This window comes from Stegostoma tigrinum, chromosome 16, assembly GCF_030684315.1.
Source record: "Stegostoma tigrinum isolate sSteTig4 chromosome 16, sSteTig4.hap1, whole genome shotgun sequence".
Lineage (NCBI taxonomy): Eukaryota > Metazoa > Chordata > Chondrichthyes > Orectolobiformes > Stegostomatidae > Stegostoma > Stegostoma tigrinum.
Window position 1 is genome coordinate 18,804,531 of NC_081369.1, and position 22,431 is coordinate 18,826,961.

Consider the following 22,431-nt stretch of genomic DNA (forward strand, 5'->3'; position numbering starts at 1 on the left):
TCTGTTGGGATACCAGATAGTCTTTATTGTAGCTTGAAGATACTCTATGCATGTAGTCTGTTTAGGTCAGTACATGGCCCTTTTCAGTCGAGGAAATGATCGAGGAAAAGACGGGAACCACATTATCCATCACTGCAGAAAGCTGACATCAAAGCTGTTGAATCTCGAGCCATTGAAATCGAGGGCCAGACCACCATGCCACCGATGATACTACAGAAGCTGCTGCCTCAAGGAACCATCTCATTGCTGAAGCCACTGCTGAAGACCACCACACTGGGTTATTGGAATCCTAGGCCAGAAGATGCTGCAGAAGCTGCCTCAAGGAATGCTGGGCCAAACCCACCTCATTGCCAAAGATGCCACTGACCCAGGCCGATGGAATCCTGGTCCGGACCCAGATGTCAAAGCTGCTGCAGCAGACCACCACTCTGCAGGACCCACCAGGACGCAGCCACAATGGCCACGAAGAACGTACCACACCACCTTCACCACTGCAGCTGCTTCCCGAAACATCCAGACCAGCCCTGCTCACGATATCTCTCTGTATATCAATGCTCCTAAGTGTCCTGCCATTTACTGTATACTTTCCTCTTGCATTTGACGTCCCAAAATGCATCACTTCACACTTGTCTGGATTAAGCTCTGGCTGCTATTTCTCCATCCAACTTTCCAGCTGCTCTATATTCTGCTGTATCCTTTAACAACCTTTTCACAATTCACAACACCAACAATTTTCATGTCTTCTGCAAACTTACTAATCAGACCACCTACATTTTCATCCAAATCATTTATATTATACATTGCAAATAACAGAGGTCCCAGCTTTGATCCTTGTGGAACATCACTAGTAACAGATATCCAGTCAGAAAAATGCCTTCTGTCTTCTATGACCAAGCCAATTTTGTATCCAATTTACCAATTCAACGTGGACTTCATGTGACTTAATCTTTCGACTAGCCTGACATGAGGGACCTTGTCAAATCCTTTGGTAATATCTGTGTCAACCTGTGCCATCAATCATCTTCGACACTCTTTCAAAAATTCAATCAAATTTGTGAGTTAAGATCTCCCTGCACAAAGTCAGGTTGCCTATCCTTAACAAGTCTACTCTTTTCCAAATGTAAGTAAACCCCTAACAATCCTCTCCAACAATTTCCCTATTACTGATTGATGGTTCACTGGCCTATAATTTCCTGGTTTATCCCTATTGCCCTTCTTAAACAAATGAACAACATTGGCTACTGTCCAGTCTTCTGCGATCTTGTCTATGGCTAAAGAGGATACAAAGGTATTTGTTGAGACTACAGCAATCTCCTCCCTTGCCTCCGGAGAGATCCCATCAGAAACTGGGGATTTATCTACCTTAATGTGGTTCAAGATACCTTCCTTCTTCTTAATATCAGCATGCCCTAGAATATTGGCCTTGAGTGGATCTACTCTTTCTTCAGCTACCTCCTGGCTCCTATTATATAAAACACGTTGGGATTCTCCTTAATTCTGTTGCCAAGGATATTTCATGGCCCCTTATAACCCTGCTAATTTCTTGTTCAAGTTCTTTCCTGTTTCTTGTACATTTCTCAAGGGAATTGTCTGATTTCAGTTTCCTAAACTTTACATATGCTTCCTATCTCTTTTAGACTAAACTTTCAATATTGTTTGTCATCCAACTTTCCTGAATCTTGCCATCTTTATTTTTCATGGTTATAGGAATACAGTGGACCTGAGATCAATTGGCTTTAAAAGACTCCCAAATGTCAATGTGGATTTACCCTTAAACATGCCCCCAATCTAATTTCTCCAGTTCCTGCCTAATACAGTTGTAATTAGCCTTTCCTAAATTTTGCACTTTCACCTGCCTAATCCTCAAACGTAACTATCTTAAAACGTATGGAATTATGACCAATGTTCCAAAAATGCTTCTCCACTGAAATGTCAATCACCTGGCCAGGCTCGTTCACCAATACAAGGTTTGGTATGACCTCTTCCCTGGTTGGACTATCTAAATGTTATTTCAAGAAGCCCTCCTGGATGCACCTAAAAAATTCTGCCCCACCTAAGCCCCCAGCACTAAGGGGGTCTCAGTCAACACTGGGCAAGTTAAAATCATCCACTACAGCAAGCCTGTTGATTTTATGCCTTTCCAATGATCTGCATACGTATCTGCTCCCCTATCTCTCACTGGCTATTGGAGGCCTATAACATAACATTACCATTGTGAATGCATCTTTTTTATTCCTGAGTTCTCCTCATGTTGCCTTGCTGAATGAGCCCTCTGCGATGTCCTCTCTCAGTGCAGCTATGTCATTCTCCTTAATCAGTAATGCAACTCCCCCAACCTTTTAACATCCCTTTCTATCATGCCCGAAACATTTAAACCCAGCCTGCCTTCTCACAACCAAGTTTCTCTAATGGCTAACTAATGTGATGAATGTAGTTCCATGTTCTGATACAGGCTCTAAGTTCATCTGCCTCACCTGTAATTCTCCTTGCATTAAAATAAACACACTTTAGACCACCAGTCCCATCACGGTCATTAACCTGTTCTTCCTGTTAGCCTTGTTTGACTTAACTCTAAATTATGTGATTTCATGTTGATGAATACAGAAGTTTAATCTGACTCTGAATTGGTCTTCTAATGTAATGCATATCTTTTGGGCATTGTTTAGCTATTCAGCTGTTTAATCCTGACATGTTAAATCTCTGCGGACCTAACATCTCTGGACAGGTTAATTGGAAATATTGTCATTTGTTCATCAGGGACAGATAAGCTTGAAGATTAGTTTATTTAAAATAATAAAAACAAATTATGGCGCAGACATTGCAGCAAATTTAATTTTTGTGCATGTAAAGCTTACAGACCCACAGCAGACTAATTGCCAGGCAGTCACAAAATTATGTATGTACATCATTTAGAGTCCTTAAAGTTGAACTCTGTGAAAGCAAGGTGCAGATAAAACAGCCTTTGAACTGATCAAGATGGAAAATGGGATGAGATTTTTTTGAAAACTGCACCATCCTTCCATTTTTAGTCAACATAATATCCTACAGATAGCAGCATGCAATATCAACTTAAATGACTGAAGTACAAAGCTTAGCTCTCACCCCAGTTTTCTATGTACATTTCAAATGTTTAAGACTCCCCGTTGTGAGTACAAAATCTGCGCAAAATTTTCTCATCTGGAGTAAAACATCTAAATGTACTTGATGGGCTCAAGGGACTGGATATTGTTGTAACATCCTTTGACATTCACTTGAGCCTTTATGTACTAAGTGGCTGGAATCAATTCCACATCTCTGTGAGGCAGCAGTGCCTACAACTGAGCCACAGTTCTGCCCCATGTAATTGTTACTTCACTGCTGCTAGATCAAATCCTGGATTACCCTCCTGAAAAACACTGTGTGTGTACCTACAATACATGGACTGAACAATTCAAGAAGGTGGCTCAGTACCTTGTGAGCAATGGGCAAGAAGCAATGACCTATCCCCTCCCTACCTCCCCACCTATACTCTCCTCTTCACCTATCTTCTTTTCTCTCCATCTTCAGTCCGCCTCCCCCTCTCTCCCTATTTATTCCAGAACCCTCACCCCACCCCCTCTCTGATGAAGGGTCTAGGCCTGAAACATCAGCTTTTGTGCTCCTGAGATGCTGCTGGGCCTGCTGTGTTCATCCAGCCTCACATTTTATTATCTTGGATTCTCCAGCATCTGCAGTTCCCATTATCACTGAAGCAATGGCCTTTCCAGTTACAACCACATCTCGTGAAAGAATGAAAACAAATTTATTTAGTGCAATGTACACTGGATATCCTTCAAGTATTTAATCTTACCAGACAATCCAGTAAATTGGTACTGTGCAAGTCATGTAGTAACGGTATTTTAATCACTGGTGAGCAATATGCCATTTCCCAAGGTGAAAAGATATTGTATATTTTTTTAAAAATTTGACTATTTTTCTGTCTGTTTCAATGCAGAGAATCTTAGCATGCTGAACTAATTTGGGAAAATAGAATCAATTGCAATAAGTTTTATGTACGAGACTACATATCTCACAAGAACAAAACAAAATATCAGATACACCAATGAGTCTCTCAGCAAAACAATTTTCTTGGAGAGATTCTAAAATCAATCGGGGACAGACTGCACAATGACGGAAAAGAATATATCACTTCCAAATTTTGCTAAACTCATTAGATATTCTCTACCCAGAAACATATATGCATTGTTAAAGGAAAGTGCCATTCCTATCACTTATGATTGGTGGCATCATGGAATTATTCTTTACACCCTGATTATAGACACTATCAAGCCCACACCATGTATACATATCAGGAGAACATGGATGAGCAAGATCATATGCCTTCAGCTTCACAACAACCTGGAATAGCTTTGGAGGCTGATACTCTGAGTCAAAAGAGGCTTTCTGACATCCTGATGCTCACAAAATATATCTGAGTCAGTGTCTTGGTCTAACCTGGATTCATAAAGATTAATGGTGAAATTGTCTTTACAACTATGGCCCTAGTTGGTTCCATGGCATTTGTCTGACCACAAAGGCCCTGATGGAAGTAGCAATGGAGGACTCCAGCAGGCATGACCCCAGCTACTGTTCAAGTAATGGCTTCATGGATCGAATGGGTAATGACAAGGGTCAGCAGTGAGGCCTTTAGATATCCTCAAACATTCAAATTCAGTGAAAACTTTAATTAGTTTATCAGGACAGTCAAGGTAAGAACAGCTGTACTGATTCATTTTATATCTATAATTAGAATCCACACCCCGTATCAGGGCTGAATAGTCTCCCACCATAAGGGCAGCTGGAGTGTGACAGAAGATGTTAATTCTGCAAAAAGAACAGTCAGCATATCTTACTGAATGTTTTCCAAGTTGAGCTCCATAATTCCTCTTCTCCAGATCAGGAAATCGCTGCCAAAAAACGGCTCCTGCCCCACTCCCACCCCCACCCCCACCAAACAATTTGTTCACTACAAACATTAAAGTGAATTCAACCTGTATACTTTGACAGGGTAAGGAGTAGTGAATACCACAATGTGTATCATGTTACTTTTACTCCAGGATCCCCATGAATTTTTGGAGCCATTTTAAAAATTATTTTCAATGCCTGCTATGAACGTCCATTATACTTACAGCACTCACAACGCCACTGGCCTTCACCTGAAATGTTTCTCTGCGAACATCCCCTCACTTGTTTTCATGATTATTGCTAAAATTACTGCATGTTGCACTAGTCAATATAAACACTGCAGGCTGCGTGCTGACACTTGGGCAACATTGTATATCATGACAACTGTAACTTCTCATCTTTCTGCTCTGCTTGCTGCAATGGTAGATTGTAACAAAGCAAGAACACACAGAACTCCTTAACACTTGTGCATTAACCCTGTACTAGGAAAAAGCCTGTATATCATTGAGATATATGCCAGTAAAAGGGATGGAAATAGGGAAGCCCCAACTCAGGATCAGCACTAGTCATACTTGCTCTTTTTTTATCCGATCTCTTGTTTGTTCGTGGCAACAAACCATGGACCTCTTAACAATGTTATCCTTTTGCATGGAATCCTGCATTTCCAAGTTTGCATGATCAACAAGGTATTTTACTCCCATTAGGGAGTATTGGAAAATCATAGTGATGCTGAATATGCTTTTCTTTCACAGCATGGATCAATCACTTTCCCAATCAAGCACTAGCTTGGATATGTCACTGCTGACAATTTAGGAAACGATTTTGAATGGAGTGAACCAGTTAAGAATGAAAGGCTGATAGAGCAGGAGCAGCCAGTAGTGGCAGATGGAAAAGCGGTAGCTACTGAGCAGTGGTCTGTTTGTGTCCTTCCTCAGCTGATGAGCCTTGAGTTTGAAATTGTGTGAACAGATTTCATAGGGATCCTTTCTGAAAGCTGATTCAATTCTTGATGACCATGCCGAGCTTTGTACAGCTGAGGTTTCGAAGTCTACTGGCGGTATGTATGTAGCCTTGCAATATTTTGTCCCGCTATGGCGTACATGATATGTGACCAATGCAGGGATATTTGTGATGGATTGGCTCCCAAGGCTCTAAATTTAATAAATGATTCTCCTGACAATGCTCATAACCTGTAGAAGTCTGGTTGGAGTATTGAATGTGTGTAGTCTTCCAATTTTGATAGGCTTGGAGATTGGCTGTTGAGAATCATGAGGCAGAACCTCATAGTTCTCATTAATGTCATTCATTCTGTCTTCATACTGTTCAGTACTATACTGTGGCAGTGTTTAGCAGAAGACACATATCTGAAATGATGCCGGTGTTATCTCTGATTGTGACAACGCATTCATCTTTCAGCTACCACAATGTTTGTAGCTCAAATATTGATGAAGCTGTGTGAATATGTTAAAATGAATACATTGTGATAGCTAAGTAGGAAATGAGCATTGACTTGCATAATTTGACACTAATTCGTTCAAAATACACTGAATATTCAGACTGATTTCTGCTTTAAGTAGGAAGTGGTATTGTGCAATGGAATTTGGAGGGCCAATAGATACAATCTGTCACCCCTGAACCTTTCAGAACCCTCCAGTTTATTAAAATAGAACAGCATTCTCATATTGGAGCTGATTGCAGTCGAAGGGAAAGGACATGAAACAACTTGCTTAAACAAATAGAACATCTATCTAGCTTTATACATATCAATGTTCTACGGATCGAATAGTGTTGGTGATGTGGCTAATAACACCTTGGAATGCTTCAGAATTTGCAGCATGTTATTAGTTTAATGACCTTCACAACTAGTGACAATGGCATGTTTGTGGATGAGTATGACAGCAAATAGAGGTATGTGCTCCTCAGGCTGTAACTCTGCTAAGAGTGCACTGATGAGAAGGTGCAAAATAGCTCTGAGGCAACCTAACATGCCTTGCATTATTCTAGTGGTTTGTTTGCTCTTTGTTATTGCCATGGAGAAGCTATAAGTAGGTGTCAAAGGATTCCATAAACCTAAGTAACAAAACAAAGATATTTGAAAGGAGAAAAATGGAGATAGTTAAAAATAGGATCAGTCTTTAATTTTTCTTTATTAACCTTCTTATCAAATGCACCCAAATGCAATTTGAAGGATAGATCTGTTAACACCTTAGACCTTGGATACTGAACTTATTATTTTGTGCTGTCTGGCTAATAAAACAATCATATTTCAATGGAACAATTGCAAAATTGTGAAAATTATAGAACAAAGAAAATTACAGCACAGGAACAGGTCCTTCGGCCCTCCAAGCCTGCGCCGATCGAGATCCTCTGTCTAACCTGTCATCTATTTTCTAAGGGTCTGTGTCCATTTGCTCCCCGCGCATCCATGTACCTGTCCAGATATATCTTAAAAGATGCTAATGCATCTGTGTCTACTACCTCCGCTGGCAACGCATTCCAGGCACCCACCACCCTCTACATAAAGAACTTTCCACACATATCTCCCTTAAACTTTCCTCCTCTCACTTTGAACTCATGACCTCTAGTAATTGAGTCCCCCACTCTGGGGGGGCAAAAGCTTCTTGCTATCCATCCTGTCTATACCCCTCATGATTTTGTAGACCTCAATCAGGTTCCCCCCTCAATCTCCGTCTTTCTAATGAAAATAATCCTAATCTACTCAACCTCTCTTCATAGCTAGCGCCCTCCATACCAGGCAACATCCTGGTGAACCTCCTCTGCACCCTCTCCAAAGCATCCACATCCTTTTGGTAATGTGGCGACCAGAACTGTATACGCTACTCTAAATGTGGCCGAACCAAAGTCTTATACATTGTGTCAATACTTCATTAAAAATTCCTTTATGCATTAAGTCTGAACTTATCAAATGCCAGAAGAAATGGCATTTTAAACTTGCATAAGGTTTTAACAGATTGAGAACTGATGTATAATGGGCAAAAATCAGTATCCAGGTTAAAGCAGTTTATTTCTGTTTTGAAGGCATACTTTGCTCTGTAGCATTTAATATTAGTTCTGTGTCCACTATAGTTCATCCTCCACCTCAATGTTTGAATTACCTCACAATGTACAGGGCTGTGGAAAGAAGGCTGGTGAATGGGACTAGGTACGTCGCTCATCCAGACAGCAAGCACAGATGCCATGGGACAAATGGCCTCCTTCTGTGCCTTAATAGCGCTGCAATTCAACCAAATCATGGTCAGATTTTAGGCAAAATTGATCAGAAAATCAAAGCCAAAAAGTCAGTCTTATGATAGAATAGTCTTTGGGAAAATCTATTTAACACTGTGAGCATAAAAAAAACAAATCTCATGTAAGGAATCAATGTAGCATAGAACAGCTGCTTTATCCATGTTATCAGGGAACTGTCAATGGAATGGAATGCAGAAGAGTTACCAGAACTATATATGGGATAATAAGCTGATAAGTGTGTTACAATTTGTATCATTGCATCTGCTAGATAATCTTTATTGCCTCCCTAGCCTCACATTTGTTTTGGTTTATAAATTTTAGTAGGTTTGAGAATAATAAAGAAAACAGCAGACACAGAACTAATAATAAATGTAGCAAAGCAAGGTATGCTTTCAAAACAGAAATAAACTATTTCAGTGCAAAAACTGGTTTTTGCCCATTATGTATCTTTGAGTTCCTGACATATACCAGACTACTAAGGGAAGATAATTCCCTACACAAATGATAGACAACCAGAAGTTACATTTTGAGAACCTTGCTATAGTGTAGGACTGCTCAACAGGTCTGGTGACACCTAAAGAATTAAAAACTTCCCATGAGTATAACTACAATATCAGTTAACCATTTCTATAAAGGATGTACTTACATTTTAATTAGTGTTTCTTCCTCTCTGCTTCTAGCACACATTCACACTCATCCCTTTCATGTCCAGGGGCACACTGAGATGGTTTGTGATGCCCTTACTTTGGCCCCAGTTATGGTCACTCAATGTACACAACCGGGTAATTAAATCTGGGACTTGACTGCATTTCACATTAAAGGCTACATCAACAGCTGCCTATTGCTAGAATTCATGAAACCATGCTCAGGCTGCTTGCTGAAATTTACCACAATAAAGAACCAATTTAAAATGATAGGTGGAACAACATATTTATTTATTTAGACTACAATTTCATAAAGTCAATCGCAGAACAATATTGTAAAATAATCTGTGATCTAGATAATTGCTAGCTTCTATCAGGGAGGTCAACAGATTTCTGGGTGAATTCAATGGCCCTGCTGCCAATGTATTTAAAGGTAAGAGAATGCATAAAATGAAGTGGGCAACCAGCTCAATGTCTTCTTGCCCCACCCCCCCATGATGCAGCCTCTCTACCCTGAAGTGTATGGCACAAATAATGGGTAACTGAGAACTTAATTCCTTTCTGTCAAAGGAGGGGCAGAGCACTGACTACCCACAACTCTAGAAGGTGTGGAGTAAGGAACAGCAAGGGGGAGTACAATGCTTCTGTTATATATGCTGAGCCCCACAGGGGTGCCCCCTCCACAAAGGTGGAACCCTGTCCCTTTGTGCTTTATTGCTGGTCTCTAAAACTCAACACCTATTTCCTCCCCAATTTGGCTCCCTCCTTTGTCTTGTTAAGGCTCATGTCCCACCTTGACACAAATCCCCAAATTTATCTTTAAGTTGGGGAGACAAATTCCTTGTTCTTGGCACAGCATATATCCCTAGCAGTGACTATTATTTGCCTCTGGCAAAGCTTGGACTACACAGCTACCAGTCAATCTGATTGGCGGGCTGTGAGGATGGACTTCTTGTCCCTCAGCATGTGCTAAATGGTGGTCACAGTTAGAGTCAGTGTGCTGACTTTTCGACTCAAAGGTTAGGCAAGGAACACATTGCTCCAATAAAATTCACTCCTTCTGCAGAGAGAGGTTAGAATACGAAACTTGCTACCAAAAGGAAAGGTTGAGACAAATTGCAAAGGTGTAATGAAGGAAAAGCTAGATAAGCACATAAAGGAATAAAGAAAAAAAAGTATGCTGATGGGGTAAGATGAATAGGTTGGGAGGAGGCTCATATAGAGCGTAAACACTGAAAAAGATCCAACAGGCAAAATAACCAGTCTCCACGATGCAAGTTCTATAAAATACAAAAGTAATCTAAGGGATTAAATAAATATTGTAGGCATCCTTAGGTTTTGAAGCCTGAATTTCCGCTAATTCATATTTACACTATTTGTAATTTATTGATTCCAAATGAGGTGCCAGTTAATGTTTAATCTGTAAAGCTTCAGATAAAGAACAGTTTTGAAATTAAAAATAGTACCAGGATGGTAAATTAATGATTGCTCTTTGGGAATCTCTCACTGCCAACAGAGACGAGCAGCATTTATGCCTCTCTTTTCACACAGCTATATTTTTGCCCATTGAGAAGGCCTATGATGTTTCAACATCAGCTTTATATGCCAATTTTCACAAGACTTTGCAAAGAAAAGGCACACACGCAAAAATCAATTAGTCTGTCTTATAGTCTGGCTACATGAGAATAAAGTTTAGTTACAGAGGTTAATATTAGCGAAGGTTTAACTAACTCCACAGAGGCCATTATCCAGTCACCAAGTCACTCTTCAAAGTCCTTGACACTGATCCAGATCCCTCAGAGACCGCTCTCTGAGTGAGCAGGATGTCTGATACGCTTGTTCTTATCTGTCAGCCAGGGCTTCCTGATTGGACCAGATTAACGGACCCAGTCAGGGAACTCATATTCTAAGTTATCCACCTGGTTGACCTCGTTACAATCACCGCAGAGACATAAATATCCCAAAGCAACCAAATACATTGATACTTGTCCATGGCCTCTCCAGTCAGAAAAGTAGTGTTGCTACTGCGCTGATGGTAATTTCCTATGAAAACAGGTTTTGACATCCTGGAACATAAGTTGATTAACAGAGGTGAACAATCACATTATTTCAAAATAGATGTCTTCTTTTCTCCAGTTTTCACATCTTGCAGAATGCCACCTGCAATCAAGGGCTCCCGAGAGACCCCCAAATGGATTTGTGCCTGTGAGTTTATTGGCATTTATCTCTACAAAGAACAGGAGAGGATCAGAGAGTAAGTTAAAAATTAAAAATGGACGCCCTTTCTCAACCTATTCTATGCTCACAATTTGAGGAGTGGAACCCTTTATTATTGTATTTGATACAACGTAATTGTAACGACTCAAATTTAACAATTGCTGCTTTGGTTTCCCAGAACTCAGGAAACCCAAAATAAAAGGAAAGCATGTGCTAAGAAGGACAGTCTCTTTTGTAGCATTTCTTGTTGGCCAGGAAGAACAATAGTGTACACACTTTTTTCAAGAAAGTGCCTTGTTTAACAGCCTCTCCTTCTTCCCTCTGCAATCCAATAACTCCTCCCACTAAGCCATGATCTCTATGTCCCTCTTCTGATGGAGGACTCTTATCTGCAGTCCCAAATTTTAGCTCACACTCTCCTCATTGACAGGGGTCATTCTCAAAGTTCTCCAGCTGAACATCTTGCCATTAACCTTGTAGTTAGTAGCCAACCAGGCTGTTAATTTGGTAGTTGAGAGGGAAATGAAGTTAAAAATTATAATGAGACCCTATCGTTACACTCAGTAAAACCACTGTAACTTCACCATCACTAGCTTTCTCCATACTATTTCAGCATAAATATGAAGGCTGTTGTGGCTGTTATCCCAGAATCATATCTCAAGATCCTACTTCTAGTGAAGTGGCTATTGTAAGCCTTACCTGAGAACTCACCATCTATACAAACCCAAGGGCCAGATCCATGTTCCACATAAAAGAAAAATTTGATTACCTTACAAAAGCAGAATAAACAAACTTATTTCAGAATTGGTACCTGATGATTCAAACTTGAAAGACTTGGACAGATTGCAATCTTAAGTTAAAATTTATCAGAATGATGATTTGTTGACTGCTCATGTGGCATGGCCAAATTTTGACATTTTTTTAAAAAATGAGGATTATACTATGTAAAAGTACATAATGGAATTCACGAGATTTGTTTGCATGACTGAATACATTTTATTTGGAAATTCCCCAGTTTACTGGCATTTAAGTTGTTGGACTGTGCTAAAGTACCAAGTATGAGTAGACTTCCAGTTTTGACTGGGGTTATATTTGTGGATAATTGTTCAATGTTAGAACCAATGTCAGAAACACTAAGAACATCCTTGTAAAGTATTTATAGAGGACATGAATGGTGACCTTTTTCATGTCCAGAGTGTGTGTGGAATGAGCTAACAGAGGAAGTAGTGAAGGTGAGTACAATTACAATATTTAAAAGGCATATGGATGAATAGGAAGGATGTAGAGGGATGTGGGCCAAATGCTGGCAAATGAGACTAGGTCAAATTGGGATGTCTGGCCAGCGCATACAAGATGGTTTGAAGGGTCTGTTTCCGAAAGTATTATGGCACGTTTCATTTTACTAAAGCTGAATAGAGCAATTAAGTATGTTCAGTTTTATGGTTACGTGACTGCCACCTGGTGGTACACTAATGTTATAAGAACCATTTGAAGTATAATTCATAACACGGGTAGAACCTGTGCATACAATAACGCACATTCCACTCCCGCACATCCCAGATGTCCAAGTTCTTTAAGGACTGCAACTTTCCCCCCACGGTGACTGAGAACGCCCTTGACCCCGTCTCCCGCGACACATCCCTCACACCCCGCCCCCGCCACAACCGCCCCAAGAGGATCCCCCTCGTTCTCACACACCACCCCACCAACCTCCGGATACAACGCATTATCCTCCGACACTTCCGCCATTTACAATCCGACCCCACCACCCAAGACATTTTTCCATCCCCTCCCCTGTCTGCTTTCCGGAGAGACCACTCTCTCCGTGACTCCCTTGTTCGCTCCACACTGCCCTCCAACCCCACCACACCCGGCACCTTCCCCTGCAACCGCAGGAAATGCTACACTTGTCCCCACACCTCCTCCCTCACCCCCATCCCAGGCCCCAAGATGACATTCCACATTAAGCAGAGGTTCACCTGCACATCTGCCAATGTGGTATACTGCATCCACTGTACCCGGTGCGGCTTCCTCTACATTGGGGAAACCAAGCGGAGGCTTGGGGACCGCTTTGCAGAACACCTCCGCTCAGTTCGCAACAAACAACTGCACCTCCCAGTCGCAAACCATTTCCACTCCCCCTCCCATTCTCTTGATGACATGTCCATCATGGGCCTCCTGCACTGCCACAATGATGCCACCCGAAGGTTGCAGGAACAGCAACTCATATTCCGCCTGGGAACCCTGCAGCCATATGGTATCAATGTGGACTTCACCAGTTTCAAAATCTCCCCTTCCCCTACTGCATCCCTAAACCAGCCCAGTTCATCCCCTCCCCCCACTGCACCACACAACCAGCACAGCTCTTCTCCCCCACCCACTGCATCCCAAAACCAGTCCAACCTGTCTCTGCCTCCCTAACCGGCCCTTCCTCTCACCCATCCCTTCCTCCCACCCCAAGCCGCACCCCCAGCTACCTACTAACCTCATCCCACCTCCTTGACCTGTCCGTCTTCCCTGGACTGACCTATCCCCTCCCTACCTCCCCACCTACACCCTCTCCACCTATCTTCTTTACTCTCCATCTTCGGTCCACCTCCCCCTCTCTCCCTATTTATTCCAGTTCCCTCCCCCATCCCCCTCTCTGATGAAGGGTCTAGGCCCGAAACGTCAGCTTTTGTGCTCCTGAGATGCTGCTTGGCCTGCTGTGTTCATCCAGCCTCACATTTTATTATCTTGGAGTCTCCAGCATCTGCAGTTCCCATTATCTCTCATACAATAACGCACCTTTTCATTGAGGTAAGCAGTTAGGATTGAGGAAAGGTATCCATGCAGTCCGGCTACAGACTCTACTTGAAACAGTTACATAGGAGCATAGGAAAGGAGTAAGTCATTCAGCCCCCTTGAGCTCGTACCACCATTAAATGAGATCATGGCTGATCTGTGACCTAACTCCATATACTTGCTTTTGGCCCATTTCACTTCATACATTTGCTCAACCAAAAAAAATTGAATTCTCTTTCTGGAACCCTTTTTATCCAGAAACAGAGGCACATGTTCTCTCTCCAAAAGTGTTGCAGTCTTGGCATTTCTATCCAAACAGCTCGTTCTGGCAAATGCAATATTGTTGCTGCTGCAGCCAATGGCTTTCACTTTGCAAAGTGTCCTTCCCAAAAAAATTCAATATATGTTTACACATACACAGTATATTATTTTATAAATTAATATTTTGGATAACATGTCTTCATAATTTGTTGGAGAATATTACAGAGTTAAGAGATGGTCAAGGTCAAGGAGAAACAAGTATGAGAACTTTCAAATCAAGACATTGCTTGACTGAGACTAAATATATGTCGGCAAAAATGGGGTGATGGGGTTACTGGATAGGGGTAACGGGAGTTACTGTGAGTTAAGTCAGAGTCAGCTGAGTTTTGAAAGACCTCTAGTTGAAGAAGTAAATTTGCAACTATCTAAATAAATAACTTCCATTTGTGATGATTAAATTAATGAAATTTAGGTTGTTATAGATCACACTATAACATTGCACAAATATTGAACGTGCCGGTGAGTGTTCGTGCATTCTTCCACTTCCATAACCATCAACATATTTGCATTTAAAGGAAAACTTGTAACATATGAAAACAGGCAATAAAGTACAAAATATTTCTAGAATAGAGTATCTCTTTATTGCACTACAGTGCAGAGCAACAGGAGTACATTGAAAAGTTTTTACAATGGCTGCCTTTTAATGATGCCATCTTAGGTAGAACTACCTCGGTAAATATCCGAGAGTAAAAAAAAAGTTATTCAAATAAGGATTAAAAGGAAAGCATAAGCATCACTTACAGTGTCTGAGAATAAATTAGGAATGAGGTGGTTATAAAGGTGGGAAAAGGATGTAAATTACAGTCCGGCAAAGAGCTCCAAACAGCAGCAGCTCAGCATATGGCGCCAAGCCAAAGTCCAGCAACTGTCCTGACTCGCTCCAGCCTCCGGACCGCTCCTCACCGGCACCTTGCAGCTACAAGGTAAGCCATCCTGTACTGGGATTCACTTCACCTCGTGTCACTCCAGGGATTCCTCAAGTGTCGTTCTGGGACTTGGCATTCCCCACGTGCCACTCCAGGAATGAGGGGTCCCCACAGCCGTCACTCAGTGACTCGGCCCAGCCCATGCTCGTTCTGTTGCCGTTGCTGTGGAAATTCAGTCTGTGACTAGGCCTGTGCTCACTCTGCTGCTATAAATATTTCTGCAATATTTAGTATGTGTTCAAGATGGCATGTGCTTTACTGCCCTCCCAAAATACCCATATTTTTCAAATGAGATAAGACCCCAAAAAAGCAGCTTAATTCAGTTTTAATCAATGTAATCACAGCTATTAGTGATAATGGGAACTGCAGATGCTGGAGAATCCAAGATAGCAAAGTGTGAAGCTGGATGAACACAGCAGGCCAAGCAGCATCTCAGGAGCACAAAAGGGCCTAGACCCTTCTTCAGAGAGGGGGATGGGGAGAGGGAACTGGAATAAATAGGGAGAGAGGGGGAGGCGGATCAAAGATGGAGAGAAAACAAGATGGGTAGAGAGGAGAGTATCGGTGAGGAGGTAGGGAGGGGATAGGTCAGTCCAGGGAAGATGGACAGGTCAAGGAGGCGCGATGAGGTGGTAGGTAGGAAATGGAGGTGTGGCTTGAGGTGGGAGGAAGGGATGGGTGAGAGGAAGAACAGGTTAGGGAAGCAGAGACAGACTGGGCTGGTTTTGGGATGTGGTGGGGGGAGGGAACGAGCTGGGCTGGTTTTGTGATGCAGTGGGGGGAGGGGAAGAACTGGGCTGGTTTTGGGATGCGGTGGGGGAGGGGGAGATTTTGAAGCTTGTGAAATCCACTTTGATACCATTGGGCTGCAGGGTTCCCAAGCGGAATATGAGTTGCTGTTCCTGCAACCTTCGGGTGGCATCATTGTGGCACTGCAGGAGGCCCATGATGGACATGTCGTCTGAGGAATGGGAGGGGGAGTTGAAATGGTTTGCGACTGGGAGGTGCAGTTGTTTGTTGCAAACCGAGCGGAGGTGTTCTGCAAAGCGGTCCCCAAGCGTCCGCTTGGTTTCCCCAATGTAGAGGAAATCACAGCTATTGTTCAATTCAAGAGTTCACATTTTCTACTGAGTGGTTGTTCATTTCATGTTTATCTTTCAGATGGGAATTTTTAGAATCTATAATGTTGACCCTTGGGTTATTATACTTATGAGAAATCACTTGAACAGATTTTCAGGTCAATATCACGTTACTCTTTGTGGGAGATAGCTGTGTGAAAATTGGCCGTTGCATTTCTCATATTACAACGAAAGTGCTTCATCAGGTATAAATGCCTTGCAACACCATGAAAGTTGTGCAATAAATGAAAGCTTTAATATGATAAATACTGCAGCTCTCCTTACTTTATCAATAATGTTTCTTTTTTTCCTTCTTTTTTATTGCACAGCTATGTCTTTTTTCCAACATATGTTTTTGAAAGTGTTTGCAGCATTAATTATTAAAGGTGTTTCATTCTGACCAATGGTAATGTGGACCAATTTTAATTCTACCCTTCTGTTGGAAAGAATGTGTGTGGGTGGTTAAAAATGGCCAGTGTGATGCATCTGTACCACCCCCCTTTTTATATTTTGCAGTGGAATATGATTTAATCCAACTTTTTTTGTCTTTAACAAATCTGTTAGAAATTTTTTAAAGTTGTAACTAGTAAAAGGAACCAAAGTTGTACAGTATGTGGATTTTCACAAAACATTCAATAAGGGTCCACACAAAAGGAAATGATACTAAGGGGATCATAGGATTTAGGGTCATATATTAGTGTATCGAGAATTGATTAGTGGAGAGAAAACAGAGTGGGAATGAAAGTATAATTTTCAGTTTGACTGCCAGTAACTTGTGGCGTATCTCAAATCACATTGATTAGGCCTCAGCTATTTAAAAGAACTATATTAATTACTTAGATGAAAGGATTAAATTTATTGTACCCAAGGTTGTTGATGATATAAAGCTAAGTAGGGATGTAAGATGTGATGATGGTACAAAGAGATTGCAATGAAATATAAACATGTGAAGTGAATGGACAAGATGTGGCAAATAAAATATGGTGTGACAGTTGTGTATAGTATATATTATAATTTTGGATTTGGAATTCAAAACCAAGGCAAATGAATGTGGATCAGGTTTGTGAAGTGTTTTGTTAGAAGGTCAGAAAGTTTGTGACTACAATAGAGTGCCCTGGAGAACTCCTGTAATTTTAATTAATTTTATTTAATTAATAAATTGTTTCTGCTATTGCCTTTATCTCAAGCAATGTAAAAAAATCAATGCAATTAATTTAAATATGATTTCAGAACAGAAAGTTGATAGTTTTAGTTCAGAAAGACCCAGGGTTTAGTTCAGTTCTGTTCAAAAGGTGGAAGAGTTCTTCCTTACAGGAGAACAAGTCAGCTGAAGAGAACCATTTGCCTCAGCAGAAGTGGTTTCTGGCCTGAAAGATTTCCAAGCCAGAAGAATTTGAATAGAAATCTTATGTTATTAGAACTTTAAAGGTTTTGGCAATGTTTTGTGGGTTTAGAATTGTGGGTGGTTTATATCAGCAGTCTCAGAAGGGATTTGTACAAAAAAAGGAAGATAAACTGAGAAGTGTCAGATAAGTCAGGATTTAAAATACTGAGATGGGGTGATATTTCTCTGGGATTGAATCTCTAATGAATGATATCACAAAACAGCTTGAAATTTTCTTTTAATGTTTGTGTTAAGATCTTTCTATGTACAGAATTATAAATGCAGAATATATGTCTTCTCTACGTAGAATTTTATGTTTTTATTAGTTTAATTTAGAAAATTTAAGTTCTGTTATTAAGGAATGACTGCAGCCTCATGTTTCAGCCCCCCGTTCTGAGAAAGGGTCACCCGGACCACAAACATTAACTCTGTTTTATCCTTTGCAGATACTGCCACACCTGCTGAGTTTCTCCAGCAACTTTGTTTTTGCTCATGCTTCAGGGTCTAACCATCAAGGTAAACAACTGGAAAACTTCAAAAATATGATCTATCAAGCTTGTTTATTTTCAGTCTGGGAAATGACCTGTCCAGTATTATCAACAACTGAAATTATAACAATGGAGAAATGTGAAATTATCCATTTTGATTGGCAAAATAGAAAAGCAGAATAACTTGGAAAAGGTAAGAAACTGGGAAATGTTAATAATCAGAGGGTGTCTTTGTACGAGATTTACAGAGTGTTAATATGCATTAAGCTATTAGGTAAGCAGATAGCATATTAGCCTTTATTACAAAGGGATTGGAGAATAAGAATAAAGAAATCTTATTGCAGTTATGCAGACTATTGGTAAAACTACATGCAGTATTGCATACAGCCTTGGCCTAAGAATACACTTGCAGCAGACGAAGTGTAGTAGTTGTTTTTATAAGGAAATTGCCTTTTAAAGAAAGATTGAGTAGATTAGGTTGAAATTTCTTATAGTTGAGAAGAGTAAGCAGTGATTTAATTGAAGTATATAAAATTTTTAAGAGGATTGACAGGATAGATGCTAAATAACATTTTCTTTCACTGGAAGTCTACAACTACAGTTCACAGTTTCAGAATAAAGAATCAGCACTTTTGGATATTGTTGTGAGTACTGAGACATTGTCTGCATTTGAGACATATATTCTGGGATTTTTGGATATCATGGGAATAATTTCAAGATAGGGCAGAAACGTAGAATTGAAGTAGAAGATCATCCTTGATCTGATCAAATGGTGGACCAGACTTGAATGGCTGAATAACTTTCTCCAGGTCCAGCTTCTTGTGTCCTTCTAAGTGAATAATGGAGATGCCTGCCAGAAAGTAATAGAGTCCATGTTTAAAAGAAGCAGATGGGTCTCTGATCACAAATATAGGTTTGAATACAATTTTGACCCGATCCTGTGCAAGACATTTGTGACTTATTATTAGTGAAGGCTGATGGCAAGAGAAGCCAGTTCCAGTAAATTGTTTCTTTGTGGAACAGGAAGAACAGAAATCCTCAAAAAAGCCCTCCTGATACTTACCAACCATTTTTCTGAGTGTGTGGGCAGTTCCTTCACCTGTTACTTGAGTCCTCTTCCTTTTCACTCGAAAAGTAGCACTCCTGCCTGTGTGACAGCCTATCCAGATGAAGTATACTAGGTGTCATGTTGTGGAAGTTTCGACAGCTTATTATCTTGTTCCTTCTTGTGGGACTCTAAGGCTGTGAATTGAAATCAGTGCTGAACTATAAGCAGCAATAAATGGGCAATAAACCACAATTAAGTTTTCATTCACTGCATATTATAATATGCAGCACACCTTGAATGTACCAATAGCCTTTACTTTACTTTATATGACATACAATGGCGATGCTTTTCACTGGTTAAGAAGCTTAATTTACATTTTAGTTATCCCTTTTCAGATTAGATTGTTCTCATGTATTTGAGTTCATGCATTTAATTTATGCTCAGTTAGTCAGACCTTAGAATACCATTGCCAAACGCTGAAATCAGAAGAATTACAAGTATGCCTTTATCTTTGAAAACATTTTACACGCAATTTTAGTTTGGGAAATAAAGAGATATCTCTGGAGACCTGGTAACAGTTTAGGGCCGTGTGGAAAGATTAGCTCAAAAGACATGTCATTTATCTTGGAGTAGTCCTTAAAACACAGAACATTGACATGCAGTTGAGTGTAATTAATTCTCTGCTATCGAGATCATTTCCATGTAGTTACTAAAAGAAGAATCTTTGAAAGAATAGTGGCAGATCACTAATTACAATAGAGAAAATAAAGGACACCATAGGAATGGTCCTCTCCCAAAAAAGATTGCTTTTATTATAAATTTACGCTGGTTTGAAGAATGTCTAATTGATGTAGCTCAGAAACAAATGCTTAACATTTAAAACAAATGGTTTACAGCTTACCTAAGAATACTACACTAAATAATTATTTTAAGAAGTGTATATTTAGTGTACTTCAGCCATATGGAAAATATGGCTTTTTCTTCCTCAAACTTTAAGTTCAAATTTCTTTCTCCTTTCATGTTTCAAACTCATTAAACTATATGCCATTTCCCTGATCTGCTGTCAGACTTCTGTCAGTGCTGTTCAACGAACAGCTCCTTTGATCTCTGAAAGCATATTTATTTTCTCTCCTTCTTTGTTGGAGCAAATCTCTTATCTATTCTGTCCACCAAGAATCACAGCCTGAAACGCAATAAAATACAAACCAATTATTTTTCTGCAACTTAAGTCAATGATTCTCAAAAATATTTTGGTTGGATGTTTCTTTTGCAAGTGGATAAGTAATCATGGGCCATTCATCCAAATTATAGAATGAAATAATATTCATAGTACTAATGTGCTACATGTAAACCATATCTTAAAAATGCCTTTATGAGAATGGTTAATTACTTAGAGGGCAGTTTGAGACTGGCTCAGTGATGAGAAAAACCAGAGAAAGCAAAAATCAAAGATAAATGAAACTATACACAAATTCCAGAGCTTGCCATTGGAACTGGTCTTAGTATGGTTAAAGATTGTCTGTTAACGACACACATCAAAGTCAGTTTGTAGATCACTTTCAAAACACCTACAAGGTGAAACAATACTAACATCAGTCTCATACTATTTAGATGTTTAACAAACTCAAAACAGGTTATTTTAATTTTAATTCAAGAATAGCTTCCCATAAATGTATGCATATTTTTCTTCCCATTCTATTACAGCACATATACTTGGAAGTGACATTATTTAGTACATTTTACAGCCCTGCGCTAATCCAATTAATAGAACAACCAGTTTATGTATGTCAGCATAGCAAAAACAAGTCAGCAAGAATAAAACTAACAAATCAATAAAATAAACAGAAAATGTTGGAACTACTCAGCGTTACAATGCTTACTGCACAAGTCCATATTGAATACATCCTTGTATCAGTTTAGAAGCTGATCTCTCATCTCCTCTATTATCCAGCCAAAAGTAAACACAAAGCTTGTAGCTAAAGAACTTGGCAGCCCCAGGAGATTCAGTGATGGTTGTCTTATGAGATATTGTGCCATGATCGTTCACTTATACTTTGCAATATATTTTAAGATGTGATGGCCTAGTGGTATTATCACTGGATTGTTAATCCAGAGATCCGGTAATGTTCTGGGGACATGGCTTCAAATCTCACCATGACAGATGAAGGAGTTTTAATTCAATTAAAGATTTGAAATTACGATTCTAATGATGACCACAAATCCATTGCTGGGTGTTGTAAAAACCCATCTGGTTCACCGATGTCCATTAGGAAAGGAAACTACTATCCTTACCTGGTATGGCCAACATATGACTCCAGACCCACAGTACATAACTGTGTCTTAACTGTCCTCTGGGCCCAGTCAGCACCACCTTCATCTCTTGAATATGAAATCTTTTTATCTCTCTGTCTACCGCAGTGTTTTTCTTTCTCCCTCTCACCAACTATAAGACCATAAGACATAGGAGCGGAAGTAAGGCCATCGAGCCCAGTCTGCCATTTAATCGTGGCTCATGGGCATTTCAACTCCACTTCCCTGCACTCTCCCCGTAGCCCTTGATTCCTTGTGAGATCAAGAATTTGTCATCCCCACCTTGAAGACATTTAACGTCCTGGCCTCCACTGCGCTCCGTGGCAAAGAATTCCACAAGCCCACAACTCTCTGGCTGAAGAAATGTCTCCTCATTTCCGTTTTAAATTTACCCCCTCTAATTCTAAAGCTGTGTCCACGGGCCCTAGTCTCCCCGCCTGACGGAAACAACTTCCCAGCGTCCACCCCTTCTAAACCATACATTATCTCGTAAGTTTCTATTAGATCTCCCCTCAACCTTCTAAACTCTAATGAATACAATTTCAGAATTCTCAGCCGTTCATCGTACGTTAGGCCTACCATTCCAGGGATCATCCATGTGAATCTCTGCTGGACATGCTCCAGTGCCAGTATGTCCTTCCTGAGGTGTGGGGCCCAAAATTGGACACAGTATTCTAAATGGGGCCTAACTAAAGCTTTACAAAATCTCAGAAGCACATCACTGCTTTTATATTCCAACCCTCTTGAGATAAACGACAACATTACATTCGCTTTCTTAATCATGGACTCTACCTGCAAGTTAACCTTTAGAGAATCCTGGACTAGCATTCCCAGATCCCTTTGTTCCTTCTGCTTTACAAATTTTCTCACTGTTTAGAAAATAGTCCATGCCTGTATTCTTTTTTCCAAAGTGCAAAACCTCACATTTGCTCATGTTGAATTTCATCAGCCATTTCCTGGACTACTCTCCTAAACTGTCTAAATCTTTCTGCAGCCTCCCCACCTCCTCAGTACTACCT

At 40.3% G+C, this 22,431-nt stretch overlaps 1 protein-coding gene across 1 annotated transcript in view; it reads left to right on the forward strand.

Moving 5' to 3' along the window:
• Positions 1-356: 356 nt before the first annotated feature.
• LOC125459727 (uncharacterized) overlaps positions 357-22,431 on the forward strand; it is a 76,453-nt gene continuing 54,378 nt past the window's right edge. Inside the window, exon 1 of the mRNA XM_048546493.2 lies at positions 357-471. Within this exon, the coding sequence (XP_048402450.2) occupies positions 357-471 (115 nt within the window). The remainder of the gene's footprint in view (positions 472-22,431) is intronic.